Source organism: Copidosoma floridanum, unplaced genomic scaffold (assembly GCF_036245765.1).
Source record: "Copidosoma floridanum isolate Cflo_tuat_1 unplaced genomic scaffold, Cflo_Japanese_pri ptg000021l, whole genome shotgun sequence".
In the NCBI taxonomy this organism is placed as follows: domain Eukaryota; kingdom Metazoa; phylum Arthropoda; class Insecta; order Hymenoptera; family Encyrtidae; genus Copidosoma; species Copidosoma floridanum.
Window position 1 is genome coordinate 7,186,351 of NW_028321898.1, and position 18,810 is coordinate 7,205,160.

Below are 18,810 nucleotides of genomic sequence, written 5' to 3' on the forward strand. Positions count from 1 at the left end.
GCCTGTGCTGGGCCACGCAATCTGGCTGGGTAGCCCACTTTAGTTTCAAATAGGGCGATATCTCGAAAATTACTGCGAGACTTACAGTGCGAGTTTCAATTGTCGATTTTGCGATGTCTCAATTACTTTGGTATAGCTCCAGCAGTTTCGAGAGAAGACCCTTATGATCACACGTTCGTATTTATATCATAGAGGTATAAGAATTCTTATACCTCTATGATTTATATACTCTGCACATAGTTTAATCATACAATCATGGCATCAACAGACTGACGTGAATATTTTAGAGAAGATGGTACATGTCGAAGGTATTTTATAAAATACTAGTGCTTTACTAATATGATAGGTTATATAGAATTAGTATCTAATGTAGTGTATTGTTTCTAAGTTATTTTATAACTATATGAAAGAATGCATGATTATACTATATGTTTTCAGTTTATGTATTATTGCATCATGGTTTAATATATGTTACGTATACAATATCGAAGATGCATGACGATATAGAATATTTATTCATCTTGTTCACGTATGAAATAGACTATAGTTATGTAAAAAGAGTCATGTTATTCTCCGTGAGAAAGTTTAGTGTGCATATAAATATGTAATTGATTAAAATGAAACATGTTGCATACCAACTAAAATAGTTTAATTCCATCAAAAGAACTCATACAAATGCGTCTTGTTCTCAGAAATTTAAAGTGTACAATAGTCATTGTTGATAAATTCAATAATAATACGGTCAACTGCAAAAATAACCTAATAAATTAATTTTAACGTAAGATTATTGATTATCAGTAATAATCATCTCAAAAGTAACCCTCCAAAAGGTAGGGCTGTTAAAATAGCAGGCAAATTTCTTTAGTATCATCAGTTGGCAACATTATATTATAAAGCAGGCCTTTACAATTAGTTTTCAGTCTGCTACACGTCCGCTAGTGTTGCTTGCTTGTGTGCTTGTTTTTTTATCTGTCCCTCTTTATATCTGTGTATATAGTAATTTTTACAGTTAATGATTTTTTAAACTGTAACTGTGCAATATTTACTATTCACTGACTCTGACCATTCACTCGGTCTGCTGTACGGTAGGAGAGAAAGAGGGAGTGAGAAGGCTGATAAGTAGGTCTCTCTCTTGATGAAAACAAATTTCATATAGACTGAATGTATTATCGATTGCTAGTATTGAAATAACATAAATTTTTAATGCAACAATCTTTATTATTTTAAAGTGTAGTTGCCAAAGGGCTTGAATAACATAAATAAAATATTTCGTATCGGGAAGAATTATTAAGAGAATATTTAAAATCTCAATCGTCTACATTAACATGAAAGAGATCACGGTCTGTCATTGTCGTTATAGTTAACCTACTTGCGACTGTGCATGACAATGTAATCTCTCGTACTGAAGAAACTATATTTAATTATTCAAGTAATTACGTTTTATATATTTATTTTCTATTAGCAAATAACAGTTATGTACGTAGGTGGAGCCGAACTGATGAAATCATACCTAAATGTATGAAGATAATTTGACTAAATTTCCTTAAAATTTAATTGAAACCCCTTTTAGTACATTGAAAAATTTAACAATACAACATTCGAGAATTATTAAATTAATTCCAATATTCCATGTGTATGTTTGTAAATAGTACTTTGATATTAAATTCAATTTATAACAAAACAAAACAAATTTTCTGTGATGAAAATTTTCCTTACTCTGGTGCCATTTCAATATAACTAAATGATAAAATTTGAATTGAAATTCAATTGATTGTGCACCAACAATTTATATACAAATTAGTAAGCTGCGCGTAAGATGTAGATCGATATTATGCGAGATAGCCCAGATAAACTAATTTCCATTAGAGATGAGAGGGGGCTCTTACTCTTGTCTTCCTTACCTTGTGTCGCCTTTGGTACAGTTAAGACACCTGGGACCTTCTGCCATCTCGGGGTCCGTGATGGAACCACCAGAGATTTCTTGACAATGTCTAGGCAAATTATAAACCACTTTAAATTTCTCGGACTTTCAGGTATAACCGAGACAGTTACGTTAGTAAATTTTTCAAGATTCTTATATCCCGAACACCCCTCAAATAAGTAAATTTGTCAGTAGTAGAAAGTGTATGTAAAACTTATTTCTGTGTTATAACTATGAATAGCATTTTTTAATACAGTAATATAAAACATGGAAAAAACTATTTCACTATTCCTTATTACAAAATAAGTAAAATGGAAATTATTTTGAAATCTTGTTTTTTGAAAAAATGTTTTACATTATTATGATAGCATATGAAGATCTAAAAGAAATGTTTTTTTCATGTATGAGCTGTATATTACGTTACTTTCAAATTATAGAACGTTTGTAACAACTGTGAAAAAGTAATCGACAAGTGAGCTAGTACATATAAAAAATGGAGAGTTCAGACAGTAAAAGTACTGGGGGCCGACCTACAAAGATTCCGAGAGTACGAGAGAATAGTGGAAGAAAACGTGTAAATGTTTCTGAAGCTTCTTATGAGACGAAACGCAGGCGAGCCATGGAATTGTTAACCAACAAAGACATTGATATTGATATCCTGAGAGCCGCGGTTAAGCTCGCAGAAAAAGAACATCATAATAAATCTTGTCAGAGTGAAGATAGTTTTGTAGATGAGTGCTCTGAGATGGATAAGCTTGAACAAATTGAAATGAATAATGGTAAATATTTGCACAAAGTATGTCTAAGATGTTCATAGAACTCTCAGTTTAAAATGTATGCTTCAAAGACACTTCAAATTGATATTAAGATGTTAATTTTTCAATATTTCTTAGGAAACATTCGTAAACACACAAAAGAGAGTGCACTTGCTTTTTTTTAGAATCTGATATGAGTAAAGCCTCTTATGGAACATTAGTAAAGGACTGCCTTGCAAGAAACTGTAAGATTTATCCTGGATATGAAACTATTAAGAAAGGTACGATGGACTGCAAGCCTACAGATATTGTTCATACTGAAACAGTAGTTACAGTACCCCTCCAGAGTATGTTAAATAAAACTGCGGAAAGGCTCTGTGAAGCAGTGGCCCTTAACTGGAGTAACAAATCCTTGAAAAATCTAGTTCTATCAGCAACTCTTGGTTACGATAGCTCATCAGGCCATCTTAATACACAACAGAAATGTGAAGCTCCAGACAACGATTCCCCAGATGCGCAACAATCTATGTTTGTAACATCATTACTAATCTGCCAGTTGGAGTCACGAACAAGTAATGAAAAGTGGACTAATCCAACGCCACAATCCCATAGATTTTTTAGAACATTGCGCATTGCCACGGAAAAAGAGACCGATTATACGACCTAAATTGAATATGACAGATTATCCAAAGAGATAAATGAGCTTAATGATCATTCTTTTCGGTTGTCAAATGGAAATCTTGTAACAGTTTCATTTTGTATAACAAAGACACTCTTCGACGGAAAATGTGTGAATTGTATTGTCGGTAACAGAGCAATGCAAAGATGTCCAATGTGTTTTTACATGATGAGCGACTTTCACAAGAAAGATATTGATTTTAAAGTTAAAGATAAAGACATGCTCCGTCTTTTATGTGGATTAGGACTTTTGCATTGTTTGATCAAGGTTTTCGAACATTTTTTACAGATGTCTTATAAAAAAACATCAAAATCGTGGAGTTCAAGTAAATCAGGTATGTTATAACTCGTAAGAAAAACGGAATTGACTACTTATTTTATTTTGTACGGTAAATCTAGTAGTTTTGTCTAAAAACTAAATTTCATATTTAAAAATAAACTCCATGACATAAAGATCATTGAAGCTCAATCCTAGGAATCAAGTGACATTGTCCGCAAATTTTTTCATTAAAACCATTTTCGTGTATTCCTACTGTATGTTTTATTACAAATAGAATTGAAAATGTTCTCTCTAAATGCAAATAATTAACTTGCAGACTAACGAGAATACGTTAAAAAATATTTATTTGGAAATTGAATTTTATCTTACAGTGATAAGGCTTCATTTACTTTTTTACAAAAAAAAATTGTTTTATTAATAACAGCCTTAATTAAAGTAAGACAACACACGTTTACAAAATTAATCGTAATGTGTAGGACAACTTAATAAGATTCAGACACTGTTTTAGTCGCCAACTCTAGTATTTCTTAATACTATTATGCTGTGTCTACTTTCCTTCATGACAGATATTATTTTAGATTTGTTTAAAATTGAAAAGGAAAAAGTTCAAAAGGAGTTCTTTGAACAGTTTAGTGTTCGAGTGGACCAAGTTTTGCAGGGTAAGGGTACCAGCAATACAGGTAACTTGTCAAGGAGGTATTTGGATCATCCGCAAAAATTCGCAGAAGCTTTGGGGATAAACGAAGATCTTGTAAAAAATATGGCAACAATCTTAGTTTTATTTAGATGTGGCAGAATGCTCAATTATGAAGAATTGGAAAGACTGTGTGAAAAAACTTACTGGCTTTATTTTCAATTATACCCATGGGTACAGCTCAGCCCCACAGTGCATAAGCTACTAATGCATGGTTGTCAGATAGCAAAGTCTTTTCCAATGCCAATGATTTTCTATTCCGACGATGCCAGTGAGTCATGGCACAGATTACACCGACTGCACATGACTAATCATGCCCGGCAAGCCAGCAGATTATTCAGACTTATGGACGTTTTCGATCGAGCTGTATATTCAACGGATCCTATTATATCATTATTAAATATTCACGAGCGACTAAAACAAGGAGAGTCCAAAAGATTACTACCAAAAGAAATGGACAAGTACCTCAAGTAATTAGGAGTGATAAATACATTATCAATAGGAAGGATAGCTTAATGCATTCGTCCGATTTTCATTTAATTTATTACAAGTATTTAAATACGTATATTAAGGACAACAAATAATTAAATGTGTATATGTGTTATTTGTGAGTGCGCTAGTAAAAATAGCAATAACAATTCGTATAAATCTGGTAGATAACACAAGGAAATAAAACAATTAATACTGTATGTATCGAACCTCGGAAACACTGGTGGCAGAAAATTGAAAAAAATAATTTTAACAATGTTTCAAATTTAATACGAATATATGAATATAAATGTTGAAGTATGTAAATGTACCAATGTAAATGAGTGTGAAATGAAAATAATTAATAGTTAAATCTATTTTCTCTAAAACTTTTTGTCAAAAATCATCAAAGACTTATTTCAAAAAATTTTATAACAATAAATGTATGTCTTATTACATTAACATCCTTCACTCAAATAAAAAAATTTATTTGGCTAAGTTTCATACGTGTCTTATGTATGTACAAGTAATTCCACCAAACTTTTCATTTTTCAAATTTTATGGAGTATCTTAAAGGCTCATTAATTAATGAAGAAAATAAAATCACTAAATACTGAGTATTATGGATAAGACTGACTAGTTAATGTCAACGAGGTAAACACTTAATACATATGTTATACAACAAAAAGTTCAAAGTAACATATATAAATACATATATATCAATATGTATAATAAATATTGTAAAAAGGAATGTATTTCATTATTTATGTACACTGAAGTTTATCTGTATGTATGAAACAATACTCACACAAAACTTGCTGTATTCTAAACCGAATTATCCAAAATAAAAGTTTATATAGTTATATATATATATATATAAAACGCTCCATATATTAGCAAACATCTATATATATGTATCAATGTATCGTGTCCTGCCAGCTATTTCAAAATAATAATATTTAGTAAAGTCGTATGAGAAACTGTGATTACGGATATTTGATGGCAAAGCATTCATACATACATACATGGATACATACACATATATATACACACAAATTGTTATGAATAACTATTAGCGTATGTCTCTGCGTTTTGCCACTTCTGATACAAAGTAAGTCGATATTTTTATTATTATTACAAGTTAATTATTAATCTTTTACATTGATAATTATTACTAACTGCACATAAAATAGATATATACATGTATATTCGTACATATTTACTAATATATAATTTAATTGATACGTTAGCATCAAGTAGGTATTGCCCAGAACACACAAAAAACGAATTAAGTGTCAAATTAGCCGAAATTTATTCTAATTATAGCTAAATAAGAGAAAATAGACCTGAAATCGCAAAAAATCGACGATTACGACAAATTCGTAGGTTAGGTTCAAATATTTCTGTCTCCTCTATAGTTTTCCTTTAATCTCTATCAATAAAGAAAGATAATAAAAAAAAATTACTTATCTATCTATCAATGTTCGCGAGATATTAGGTTTTGAGTGAAAAAAACCAAATTCGCCCACTGTGTGACGCGGGGCGCTAACTGGCCACTCTGTTAAATAAAGAATTATTAATAACACAAGCGCCTATCACCCAATGACCTGAGGCGCTTACTGGCCACTCTTTTAAATATATAATTATTAATAAATAACACAAGCGCCTATCACCCAATAAGCCGGGGCGCTTACTGGCCACTCTGTTAAATAAATAATTATTAATAACACAAGCGCCTATCACCCCATGGCCGGGGGCGCTTACTGGCCAATCTGTTAAATAAATAATTATTAATAACACAAGCGCCTATCACCCCATGACCCGGGGCGCTAACTCGCCACTCTGTTAAATAAATAATTATTAATAACACAAGCGCCTATCACCTAATGACCCGGGGTGCTTACTAGCTACTCTTTGAAATAAATAATTGTTAATAAATTACACAAGCGCCTATCACATCATGTCCCGGGGCGCTTACTGGCTACTATTAAATAATAAATAGTAATTACAAGAGCGCCAATTAAGAAGATCTTTGTCGTACTAGATAGGCAATCAAAATTGTGATATGGTTAATATGTTATAGATCACCTTTTTATTATTTAATAGTGTTGCAAATAAGTGTCTTGGATCATAAGGAAAAAGGTGCTTGACATATTTATGAATAAATATTTGTTTACTACATTTGGAATTAGCGCCCCAGGTTATACGGTGATAGGTGCTTGTATTATTAATAATTATTTATTTAAAAGAGTGGCCAGTAAGCGCCCCAAGTCACTGAGTTATAGGCGCTTGTGTTAGGTATTAATAATTCTTTATTTAACAGAGTGGCCAGTTAGCGCCCCGGGTCATTGGGTGATAGGCGCTTGTGTTATTAATAATTCTTTATTTAACAGAGTGGCCAGTTAGCGCCCCGGGTCATTAGGTGATAGGCGCTTGTGTTATTAATAATTACATATTTAAAAGAGTGGCCAGTTAGCACCCCGGGTCATTTGGTGATAGGCGCTTGTGTTATTAATAATTATTCATTTAACAGAGAGGCCAGTAAGCGCGTCACCTTCGGTACTATTTTTTTTTGATCTAGTGATTCCCCACGTCAGAGAGGTTGGGTCCTAGAGAATTCCCAAATCTGGCCGGAACTATATCCCATAGTCTGCTGCAGCCAAACGCATGCGCGCTAACTCAAAACGAACGCTCGTGCACTCGCCGGCACTCGGTGACTCGTGCGCTCGTGCGTTCGTTCGTTCCCTCCCGCTTCAATAGACGCCCTGAGTGCTCGGCGCACTTTCGTGCGTGTAGGTTAAAAATGACTACGCGTCGTAAAACCAACGATATCTCCGGAACTAAGCATCAGAAATTGATTTTTTTTTTTTTAATCTGGGTTAGGGGTAAGTGTACCTATCTCCGTGCTCTGCCCTATTACCGTGGATTTTGAAAAACTGATGATTACTTGCTCAAAATAAGAAATGTTTCATATAAAATAATTTTTCAATTTTAATAATCTAATATGACGTTAATGTAGATGCAATTCAAACAGAAATATTTGTATACATTTTGAGTAAATAATTATTTTCCACGGTATTTGGTACAACGCCCTCATTAACTTATTGTGTTCGTATTTCCGCGGTAAGCGTACGTAAACATAACCCTATACTTACAGAACGCACGACAGTTAACACGTAAACAATTAGTAGGTAAGCACGTCGATCTAACGTAACCAAGATGAAGAAAACTAAAAAAGGCAAGAAAGGCAAGAAAGGCAAGAAATCGATCGAAATAAAGAAAAATAAAAAGTGTTACTCTCCAGAGACATTAAAATTAGCTTTGAAAAGTATCTATTCTGGAAAATCTATTGCTGAGTGCTCAAAAATGTATAAGATTCCTACTAAATGAATAAGCAAGTACAAAAAAAGTAAAATTTTTTTAAAACAATAAATAAGTCATGTAGAAAATGTAGGTGAAATTTGCATTTTTTTTTTTTTCCGCAAATACAACTTTCTTTACCCACGGTAATACGGACACGGTGATTGGGACATCCGCGGTAATACGTACACTGTAATAGGTACACAACTACGGTAATACCAGCATACCGTTTTTATTCGATTCAAAAATATTCTACTGTAGTTTTAGCTTCATAAAATTTTTTTAAATATTTCGTAAGAGATTATGTAAGATTAAAAAAAAAAAATATTCCAAAAAATTTTAGTATACCATTTTTTATGGTGCATTTAAGTTGGAATTTTTAGTACGTGCCACGGAGATAGGTACACTTACCCCTAGCTTTTAATAACATTGAAATTGCGCGTATCGACATATTAATAAAAAAAATAATAGTCATGGAAAAACGGTACTTCTTAAAATTATTTTACTAGTTGTTATAAATTTTAGTACTTTTCTAATAGATATTACATATTTTTATTTTCTGACTGCATGTATGTCATAAATATTGTCGGTATTGCAATAAATAACAATTATTATTATTATTATTATTATTATTATCATTATTTTAATACTTATATTAATTTGTACGTACAGAAAATAAGTTTCATAATACGTTTTCAGACACGTACGTTAATAGCTCCTTACTTATGATGACTAATGCTTCGTGAAATGTTGAAAAGACATGTGATAAAATCGATATATTTTGCCGACGGGTTTATGAAATAATTACATAACATCCTACACAAAGTGTTAATATAATGATAATAATAATAGTAATAATAATTATTGTTATTTATTGCAATGCCGACAATAATTATGACATACATACAGTCAGGAAATGAAAATATGTAATATCTATTACAAAAGTACTAAAATTTATAACAACTAGTAGAATAATTTTCAGAAGTACCGTTTTTCTACGACTATTATTATTTTTATTAATATGTCGATACGCGCAATCCCAATATTATTGAAAGCTACTCCAGATTTAAAAAAAAACATCAATTTCTGATGCTTAGTTCCGGAGATATCGTTGGTTTTACAACGCGTAGTCATTTTAAACCTACACGCTTGAAAGTGCGCCGAGCACTTAGCGAGGAAGTGGGCGTGGCATAATTCGGCGGCTCGCCACACCACGCACCGCCGACGGCCTCCTTCAGAGATCCCTGTTATTTGATGCAATTTTAACAGTACTTCTAAAAAAGATGGGATTATGTTATTTTAGCATGTTGAACACTAACTCTTGACGAAGAGCAGCGCGTTTGAAAAATGGCCGTGAGTGGTCTCAAAACTTTTTTAGAGCCATTTTTCGAAGGGACCAATTTTTTTTTATACGACGGTTTGCAAAAACTATTAATTGTATCATTTTGAAATTCGAAGCATATGTTAAGGACTACGAAAGAAACATTTCATTAAATTTTCAGCTCTTCATATCCAAACGGGACTGAGTTATGAATTTTTCAGAAAACGGCCTAATTTGCGATTTTTGCAATTTGCAAAAAAACTATATAATGAAATTAACTTTAACAAGGCTACTTTTGTGCAGCTTGGAAAGGCGCATTTTTTTTCAATCAATTTTTTTTCCATCTATTACTGTTTTCGATTTATTCGCGATTTAGGTGATTTTGGCACTTTTACCACTTTTTTTGGGCACTTTGCTGACAAATTCAGAGGTTCGTTTTTGGTTACTGCAATTTCTACTACTTTCATCTCGCTAATCCAATTTTTTATTCGCTTATAGGAATTAATCTTTTTTTTAATGGTGTGAAACCTAATTCTATTAGTCTAACTGTTCTGGAGGCAGCATTGTATATAACTGGCTGCGTGACTAGGGCCTTAAAGGTCAAACTCATTTTACCGTTGCGTGTGATAAACTCTACATTTAAGATTCAAGCCTGCCCAGGTTCTGGCATCGATGCATAGCTTGCCTGGTCAGGCTCCGGTCTCGGCCGTCGGATAACATTCTTGTTGGGAGTAACTGTAAGGCCGCAGTTACATGGAGCGCAATAGAGCGAGCAGGATAGGAATTTTTTTATGAGCGGCTTTGTTAAGGCTATTGCGCCGCGTGATAGGGCTATCCTACAGCGTAATAGACTTAACACAGCCGCTCACGGAGAAATTCCTATCCTGCTTGCTCTCTTGCGCTACATTTGACTGCAGCCTGACGCTCTGTTGGCTACTTCCGCAGATATGTAACCACAGCCGTATACGGTACCAGAGTCCAGACCCCTAGGGTGTGTCCTGTAACGCTCTCTGACAACTTACCGACAACTTAATTATGTCTTACGATATCTTGCGTCATGTTTAAGTTGTTGGTAAGTTGTCGGAGAGCGCTACTGGAACACATGTCTAGACGACCAGACCCAGAGAGATATAGGGTGTAATCCGCAATCGCCGCTAGCAGTTATATTGTTATATATGTAAGACGTGACAACGTTGCGTGGTTGGGGGCGCTACTGTCGATTTACTGGTGATGTGATCCGTAATCCCGCCAGCAGTAAAGCAGACGACGTCAGTCTACTTGCTCTTTTTCGTGACATTTTCTGATTGTAAACAAAGTATTTTGTGCTAGACGTAAACAAACACGCAGACCAAAAAAAAACAGTTTTAAGTGCCAAAAAGAAAAATGGAAATAACAGCTTTACTGCTAGCGGGATTGCGGATTACATCACCAGTAAATTGACAGTAGCGCCCCCAACCACGGAACGTTGTCACGTCTTACATATGTAAGTATATCTGCTGGCGGCGATTGCCTTCAAAAGATCACGTTCACCTTACTCCGCTCATTCCTCCTGTTCCCTTTATTCCTTTCTCTTATTGTTTTGGCGTGCAACGGTCCTATCGTATGTATGTTATATCTCTTGATTACCTACTCAGGACTAAACCATTTATTTGACATATTTTCTAGTGCTAAAGCATTTTAATGATTTTCTTGAGTAATTTTCAAAATGTTCTTCAAATTATGTCAATAAAAATTGAACAGTGAATGAATAATTTTAAACAATGACAAGTATCAGTTCGGTATGTACAGTATTGTAACCCTCAAACTAAGTGTGCTCTGCCCGAGAAACACTAATTTTTTTACTTTTATGTAACGACTGCTTCTATTACTAATTACTTAACCTCTATCAATGTTAGTTTCTAAATTTTTTTTAGAAAATACATCTTGTTCATTATTGGAAAAATAGTTACATGTGGTGAACTGAGTTTTCAAGATTTTGACCTTAATTTTTAAAAACTAAGATTTTTTGTATTAGGGTATGCTAAATTTTATAAAGGATTTTTGTTAAGGAACTAAAATATTATGAATTCATATCAGAGTGATTCTTATTGAAACATACTGTACTACATTTATCTTAATACTTGTAATGCAATATGTAGAAAAAGTATATGCATAAGTAGGCTCCACAAAAAATGCTGTTGGAATGCTTTTTGTCCGACTATTGTCATTTGTAGATTTGGCTTAGGTCATTATTAAGAACTGGAATATTTTAAAAATAAAAGAGTATAAGTACTTAAGTAATTTTTCCACAAAAACATGCAATTATTTAATCAAAGATGAAAGGATTACAGATAACGAAATAAAATTTTTGAAAACTGAGCTAGGTAGTAAGTATATGTTTTTTTTAATAGTTTTCTCCTCTAAGAAGATGTTTATAAATCAGATGACCGGTACTTTAACTTGTAAGACGTTTGAATCCCTCCTTTTTGTGTCAACGAAGTCATCTGAAGCTTTGCCTACTTATACTTTTCTTGGATTACTTGAATCTTTTACAAGTATCATTTTTTTATAATATACAAAGAAAATTGGAAGATTATACATTATATATGTTAAGCTTCAAATTGAACTGTATTCCAGATTAGATATGAAATACTACCCCGTCATTACTACTAGAACTATTCAAATAAATAATAAGAGAAGCATATTGTTGAACTAACTTATGCTAGTTTTGATAGTGAAATGCGTTGATGAATCCCATTTGTTTCAATTTCTTCTTTACCTAACCTTTCAATGATACTTTGTCATATTGCTTATTATCTAAACTCTTATTAATGCGCAACAATACACTTACAAATTCTCGCGTGCCTACGCCTGATGAGGCTGACACATATGTCAGCAAAACGTTGCGCATTAATAAAACAAAGTGAGAAAAAATTTAAATCCACTCTAGTTGTGTTTATTTATTTCTCACATCTCGCCCCCAACGGATCAATGATCACCTTGAATTTCCAATTTCTTCGGAGGGCACTGATAAAATTTAAATAAACCATTAGTAACATTTTGTTTTATTTCAATATTGATCGAATAACGAAACCAGTAAATTGACCCGTGACATTGTCTATGTATTTTTTTAGTATTCCTTTACCGTAGAATAGTGGAATCGTAACAACATTCTTCAACGTCGTTAGTATTTTTTATCAGCATTTTAACAAAAATAATGGATTTTTACTAAAGTAGAAACTGTCGCAAGACCACCTGGAAAATATTTTTAGTTCATAAAAAAAAAAAAGTAAAATTTAGTAACATAAAAAAAAAAAAAAATTTCCCAGTTGGGACTCGATCCAAGTCAACAGCTGCAAAAAAAAACACCATTCGGCGCATGCAGCCCACTCAGCTATCATCATTGACTTCTAAGACTGCAATAGATGTAATGTATAAATTGTATGTCACCAGAGCTTAAGTTATACATATATTGGCTGATGAAGTAGAGGGGTGTCGAAGTATAGCTATATATGTGCCCTCGCCTCCTACCAGCTCCACTCTTAGAGACGACTATAACTACACGGAGGTATCATTTGGGTTGAGAGAGTGCAAAAGTTGTGTAGTCAGAGTCCAACACAATATCACGCTTACTCAGTACCAACTGTAAGGCTACTACAGTACGATGTTTGTGTTGATACAGTTTGACGCACCGCTAAGCTGTAAGAGCCCGAAGAGAGGGGGCAAGCGAGCCCAAGGCTTTGGACTCTCTCATGACAATCCCGGAGGCTCACAGTCTAACGATAAATATAGATGTATATATGCATAGATATAGTCAGAGAGAGAGAAAGGTGTGCAGCGCTATACACTAATGTTGTACATATGTGCATATGTTTGCATTTCTTTTTTCTTACGACGTGCAAAGCATGGACTCGCATCAGCTGCGGCCGTTTTAACTATTTACACGATGCATAGCTTGTTAATGTTTTTCTTTAAGTAGTTAATACTTATTAGTGTAATTATTAGCAATGTTAGTGATTATGGTCCTCAGTTCAGTATAATTACGAAAATTTTTTATTTTTTTGGTGATATTTACTTTTCACTTCGGCAAATGGATATGCTATATTTTAAACACCACTACTATACTTTTGAAGTGACAATAAATACACTAACAAAACAGTTACGTTGTTTTAAAATGTTACTAAATATTGAGCCTTGCGTATGTATAAAACTTAATGGTGAAATGTGTGTAGCAACTAGATATGATGTTTAATTAAATCTTTGTACGAATCATTCTTTTAATTTACAGAAATAATAACTGTATACAAAATTACTGAGGTTATTATTTTTCCTTCAAAATTTATGTTATTTATTTAAAATAATTGTTTTTCATAATCGTAACATTAAAAAAATTATAATTTTTAGCCATGCATGTCGCTGTGGACGTAGGTATCATATACGTATATATAGGTATTATACATAGAGTTACGTAATACGTATGTGTCTGCACATCTCACACTCTTTTTCTGTCTGTGTGTATATTTATATTTATCGTCAGGCCGTGAGCCTCCGAGATTGTCATGAGAGAGTCCAAAGCCTTGGGCTCGCTCGCCCCCTCTCTTCGGGCTCTTACAGCTTAGCGGTACGTCAAACTGTATCAACACAAACATAGGACAGTGAAAGCCTCATTGCGTTGAACTATATTAGTTCAGTAAGTGTACGAGCTCTCTCAACCCAAATTATACCTCCGTGTATATACACGGAAGGGGGCTAGCCAATCATCGGAGTGTAAGAGAGAGAAAGCATATCCTGCTTTACGGGCCCTCTCTCTCTTTACTAGTCTCGCGGCCGAAGCATTGTAATATGCTCTAAGTCTTTATCACATGAAACAATTATAAGGTGTAGTCTTTTTCATCTTCTGAATTTTAAGGTAGTTGTTTCCTAAATCAATAGTATCTAGAAAGGTACGAAATTTTCAGAAAAACTAATATGAGCGTCGAGAAATATGTGTGCAAAATTTGAGACCGATTTACCACGTCGATTTATTGAAATATTCTCATCAAAAAATCACTCTTTTAACATTGGAGCAATGGTACAAACGTTACATAGCCCCATTATTTGAAAAAGTGTAACTTAGCCCCTATTTATAAATAATTTAAAAACTATTGAAAACTACCTTAGACAGTAAAGAAACACATATATTTTTTGAGAATATTTTACCACATAGTTTTAAAGTAATAGCAATCAAAAAAGTGCTCTTCATTTGATTTTGAAAGATAACCAAAGAAGTATCGCGTATGTGTCAACGTCACATTGTTACATGAGTACAGGTAGATAGATGTATATGTTTATGAAGGTGTACGCAAAGGCATTCACTAATCTCTCTGATATTTTGAATACAGGATGATATATGAACATAACCGTAGTATTGTATATCCATCCATACTATTGATCCATATATTGGGAAAAAACTGCCTTAATAAATTCCAAGTTTCATGAAACAACTGATTTTGAAATTCTAAAATATGGAAAAAACTTTTTGTACTCGTTGTATGCTAAGAATAATCGAAACATGCAGTAACATAGTTATCACATATGACACTATTATGGTCTAGTACTTTTCATCCTCGAAACTTTAATATTTTCGAATTTTTATGGCAAAAATTTTAACAAAATACTAAATTTTGTAAAAAATAATTCATGAAAGCTTTCCGCTGCTTATAGCGCCGAGAAATACGTTGACATGATCTATTTTATACTGTAGTTATAATTTCTCGTACGTATCATATTCTGAAATTTAATTTTTTTTATTTTTCGACCGAGAAAAAAATGTTTAAAAAATATGGAAATAGCAAAAAAACTTTTAATTCATTATGTATGTTGTTTATAAGGATAAAAGAAACCCGTATATTATCTATTTTATACAACAGTAATCCAATTGTGTACCTTTCATGATCTGTAATCACATCATTTAAATGTTTTATTAGAAAAATGTCCGAGAAATACAAAAATTCAGAAAAAAACTTCCATTATAAGCTACAAGCTGCTGATAGAATGATGCTATACCATAATATTTACTGTTGCATACGATAGAAGGTAAATCTAGGAAATAATTCGGAGAAAAACTCTTATTCCGTGCTGTACGCTGTTGATAACGTGTGGAGATACGACAAGGGTTAATAGGTTATTTTCAATTGGTTAAATGTATGAGAAAATCTAATCCAAATTGGCCTTTCCGCGTCCCAAAAAAGAAATTAAATTTTTTTTCAAGGCACATCTTTGAAATAAATTTTTTCTTGTTTTATGTGCCCTTAAGGTGGCTCCTCACTATAAATCCCACAAGAAGAGTAAGCAAACTGCAACACAGCTTTTCAACGGCTGTGAAGGTTCTTGACTAAAAATGGATAGGTACCTATAGTCCCTTCAAAAAAATTTTAGTCACATCTACACCGTTGATCTATATCGTACAATACAGTGACCCAAGCAGACGTATGTATACAAATCTGACAACATAACCCTTGTATGTAAATAATAATAAACTGACCATAAGTACCTAACAAAAAAGACAAGTACTTAAAGTACAGAATAAAGGTACTTTAGTACAGTACAAAGACAACTTGTCTTCAAGAATAATAAACAAAATGGCAGAAACTGGTATTACTAATACAGTTCTACAAGAAGCATTCAGCACAAACGGTAAAGAGGGTCTCCGCATTTTACTCTCTGAAAATGTTAATAATAAGCCACAGGTGACCAAAGACAAAAAAACTTTAGAAAAAATCTACAAGTTATTTATTAGAGAAGAGTAAATAAAACCGTGTCCTAACTTTATCGTGATATATTCTATTAATTTTATCTATTAGTTAAAAAAGTACATAAGTCAGCCCCGCATTAAATTATTTTCATTGTTCAGCGTCTCATTTATTTTTATTATAATTACGATTCCCCACAACTCCTATTCATTTTACGTACAACTTTCTGACCAACTCAAACTACGCGGGCTACCGCTCTTCGGTGTAGCAGACGCCCCACACTTTTCATCTGTTCCGTGACTTGCACAGTTATCTACTATTTTCACAAAATATCCTATAAAACCCATGGTAATGTCCAAGTACCTGAATGTCGTTGGAAAGATTCTGATTTCTTCTATCTGCAACATAGTTTTCTATTAAGAACTACAGTATCTTTGCTGAGATATCATACAACCTGCGCCACCAATTTGACGACCCTCCATAAGAGGCTATGTTACAGAGTCTATTTTCCAGTTAGTTTTTTTCAACAATTTTGGTGGTGACGAGGTCTTAAATTTTGGAAAAAGACTCCTTGCACCTTCAAGAATCACCCTTTAAAATATCATTTGATACTCCAGTGTTTAGATTGAGTGAGGAGCCACCTTAATAACAAAGGAAAAATCGTGTACATGAACTTTAGGCTTTGTGACACGGTTTTTCATGGCACAGAAGATTATAATATTCATTTTTTGGAAAATTCTATGTGAACAAGGACTTGTACTGCCTTATTAAACCAGCTTTTCGTTTTAATTCTGTACAACATCAAGTGTCTTTTTTGTAAGAAATCTATCTTGATAATTTAACTAGACTTTATTACACAACAGAACCTAATTATTAAGAGAGTGACGCTAATAATGTAGCTTTCAACTGAAAAATATGCAAATAACTTCCATTGTATTTGAGTTAAAAAAAACATTACTATAAAATTTATTAAAAACATTATTTATATTTTACATAACATTAAAAATATCATTATAAATCACTATACATTATAAATAATTCATTAATCAGACATCACAGTCATTTCCTTATAGTCGGGTGGTGAAGGCACGAAAAAATGGTGAGTAAGAAAATTTCTGCCACCTGGAAGGAAATCGTTTTAATCGCTTACAAATATAGTCTTATTATTGGAAAAAATATTTTTGTCTAACAAAAGCGTCAGCTTTAATTGTTATTAAACAAATGTTATAAACAAATTAGCGTATTTTACGATCGTTCAATAATTATTGAATTTTAAGACAAAAAAATATCTTCTTTCGTTTTACAGGTAGGCTGCTGTCATAATTTACAAATTATTTATACACACACAGATAACTATATATATTGCAATAATCAATAAGACTTTTACGTCTGTGAGTGGTAGGTAAGTAACGAATGACATACATTAGTGCATTAACGGTCATGCCTGCAAAGAGTAAAATAAAAAAAAATCGATTTCATGATATATTTAATACAATAATGATTTACAAATGATTTTTTTACAAAAGTTGTAAGCATTCATTTAATTGCAAAAATGATTGTTAAAAAAAGGAATTGAAATAAAAAAAAAATTTTTTTTTATAGCATTGACGTTCTTTATATTCTTGATAAAATGCTGTAGGAAAGATGTGTCCACCTCATTTTTACGCTTTGAGCGTGCTAATAAATTTTTAAATTAACAATTTAATTGTGATATCATTTTTTAATTGAACAAAAAGCTTGTACATTGTTAAATATGCTTATAATCGGTACTAAATACCAAATTTTTAATTATTTTTATCAATAAATAAAAAGATAATAAATTCATACAAATTAATTTTCAAAACAGGAAATTTAACTTTTTTTTGCAACTTAACATTGCAAAAAAAAAAAATTTTTTTCAAATCGATAAAACCTTGGTCGATAGAAAATTTTATTACATACAATTTTGCTTCAATACTTTTTTCAATGAGACCAACAAAAAAGGAGTTATGAGCCAAATTGTTAAAAAATTCGAATAATTTTGACAGTTTGTTGAATAACAATTAAAGCTGACGCTTTTGTTGGACGAAAATATTTTTTCCGCCCTCGGGTGGTTTTGGGAGGCTGGTACTTCCTCGGGCAAAAAAGCAGTTTTCCGGAACTCGTTCGAAAAGTCTCCTTTACGAACCTCGTTACGTCCCTCGCCTTCGGCTCGGGCCGCAAACCTCTCGGTTCGCAAACAGAGGCTTTTCAAACTCGTAGGAAAACTACTATTTCCAATAATTAGACTATATTTGTAATCGATTAAAATGATTCCCTTCCAGGTGGCAGAAATTTTCTTACTCACCATTTTTTCGTGCCTTCACCACCGGACTATAAGGCAATGACTGTGATGTCTGATTAATGAATTATTTATAATGTATAGTGATTTATTATGATATTTTTAATGTTATGTATAACATTTAATGTAAGATGATAAACTATCAACATAAAATTTCATAGTAACGTTTTTTTTTAACTCAAATACAATGAAAGTTATTTGCATATTTTTCAGTTGAAAGCTATATTATTAGCGTCACTCTCTTAATAATTGGGTTCTGTTGTGGAATAAAGTCTAGTTAAATTATCAAGATAGATTTCTTAC

At 32.6% G+C, this 18,810-nt stretch overlaps 1 protein-coding gene across 2 annotated transcripts in view; it reads left to right on the forward strand.

Annotated features, from left to right (window-relative positions):
- The first annotated feature begins 252 nt into the window (after nt 1–252).
- The window catches only part of LOC106641718 (ubiquitin-conjugating enzyme E2 S), a 167,867-nt gene continuing 149,309 nt past the window's right edge, over nt 253–18,810 (forward strand). The window contains exon 1 of one of the 2 annotated variants that reach the window (XM_089594475.1): nt 253–308. In XM_089594475.1, coding sequence (XP_089450601.1) covers nt 300–308 — 9 coding nt within the window. In that variant the 5' untranslated portion in view covers nt 253–299. Of the gene's footprint in view, nt 309–11,079; nt 11,256–18,810 lie in introns of those variants that run through there. The other variant, XM_089594474.1, reaches the window with a different exon arrangement.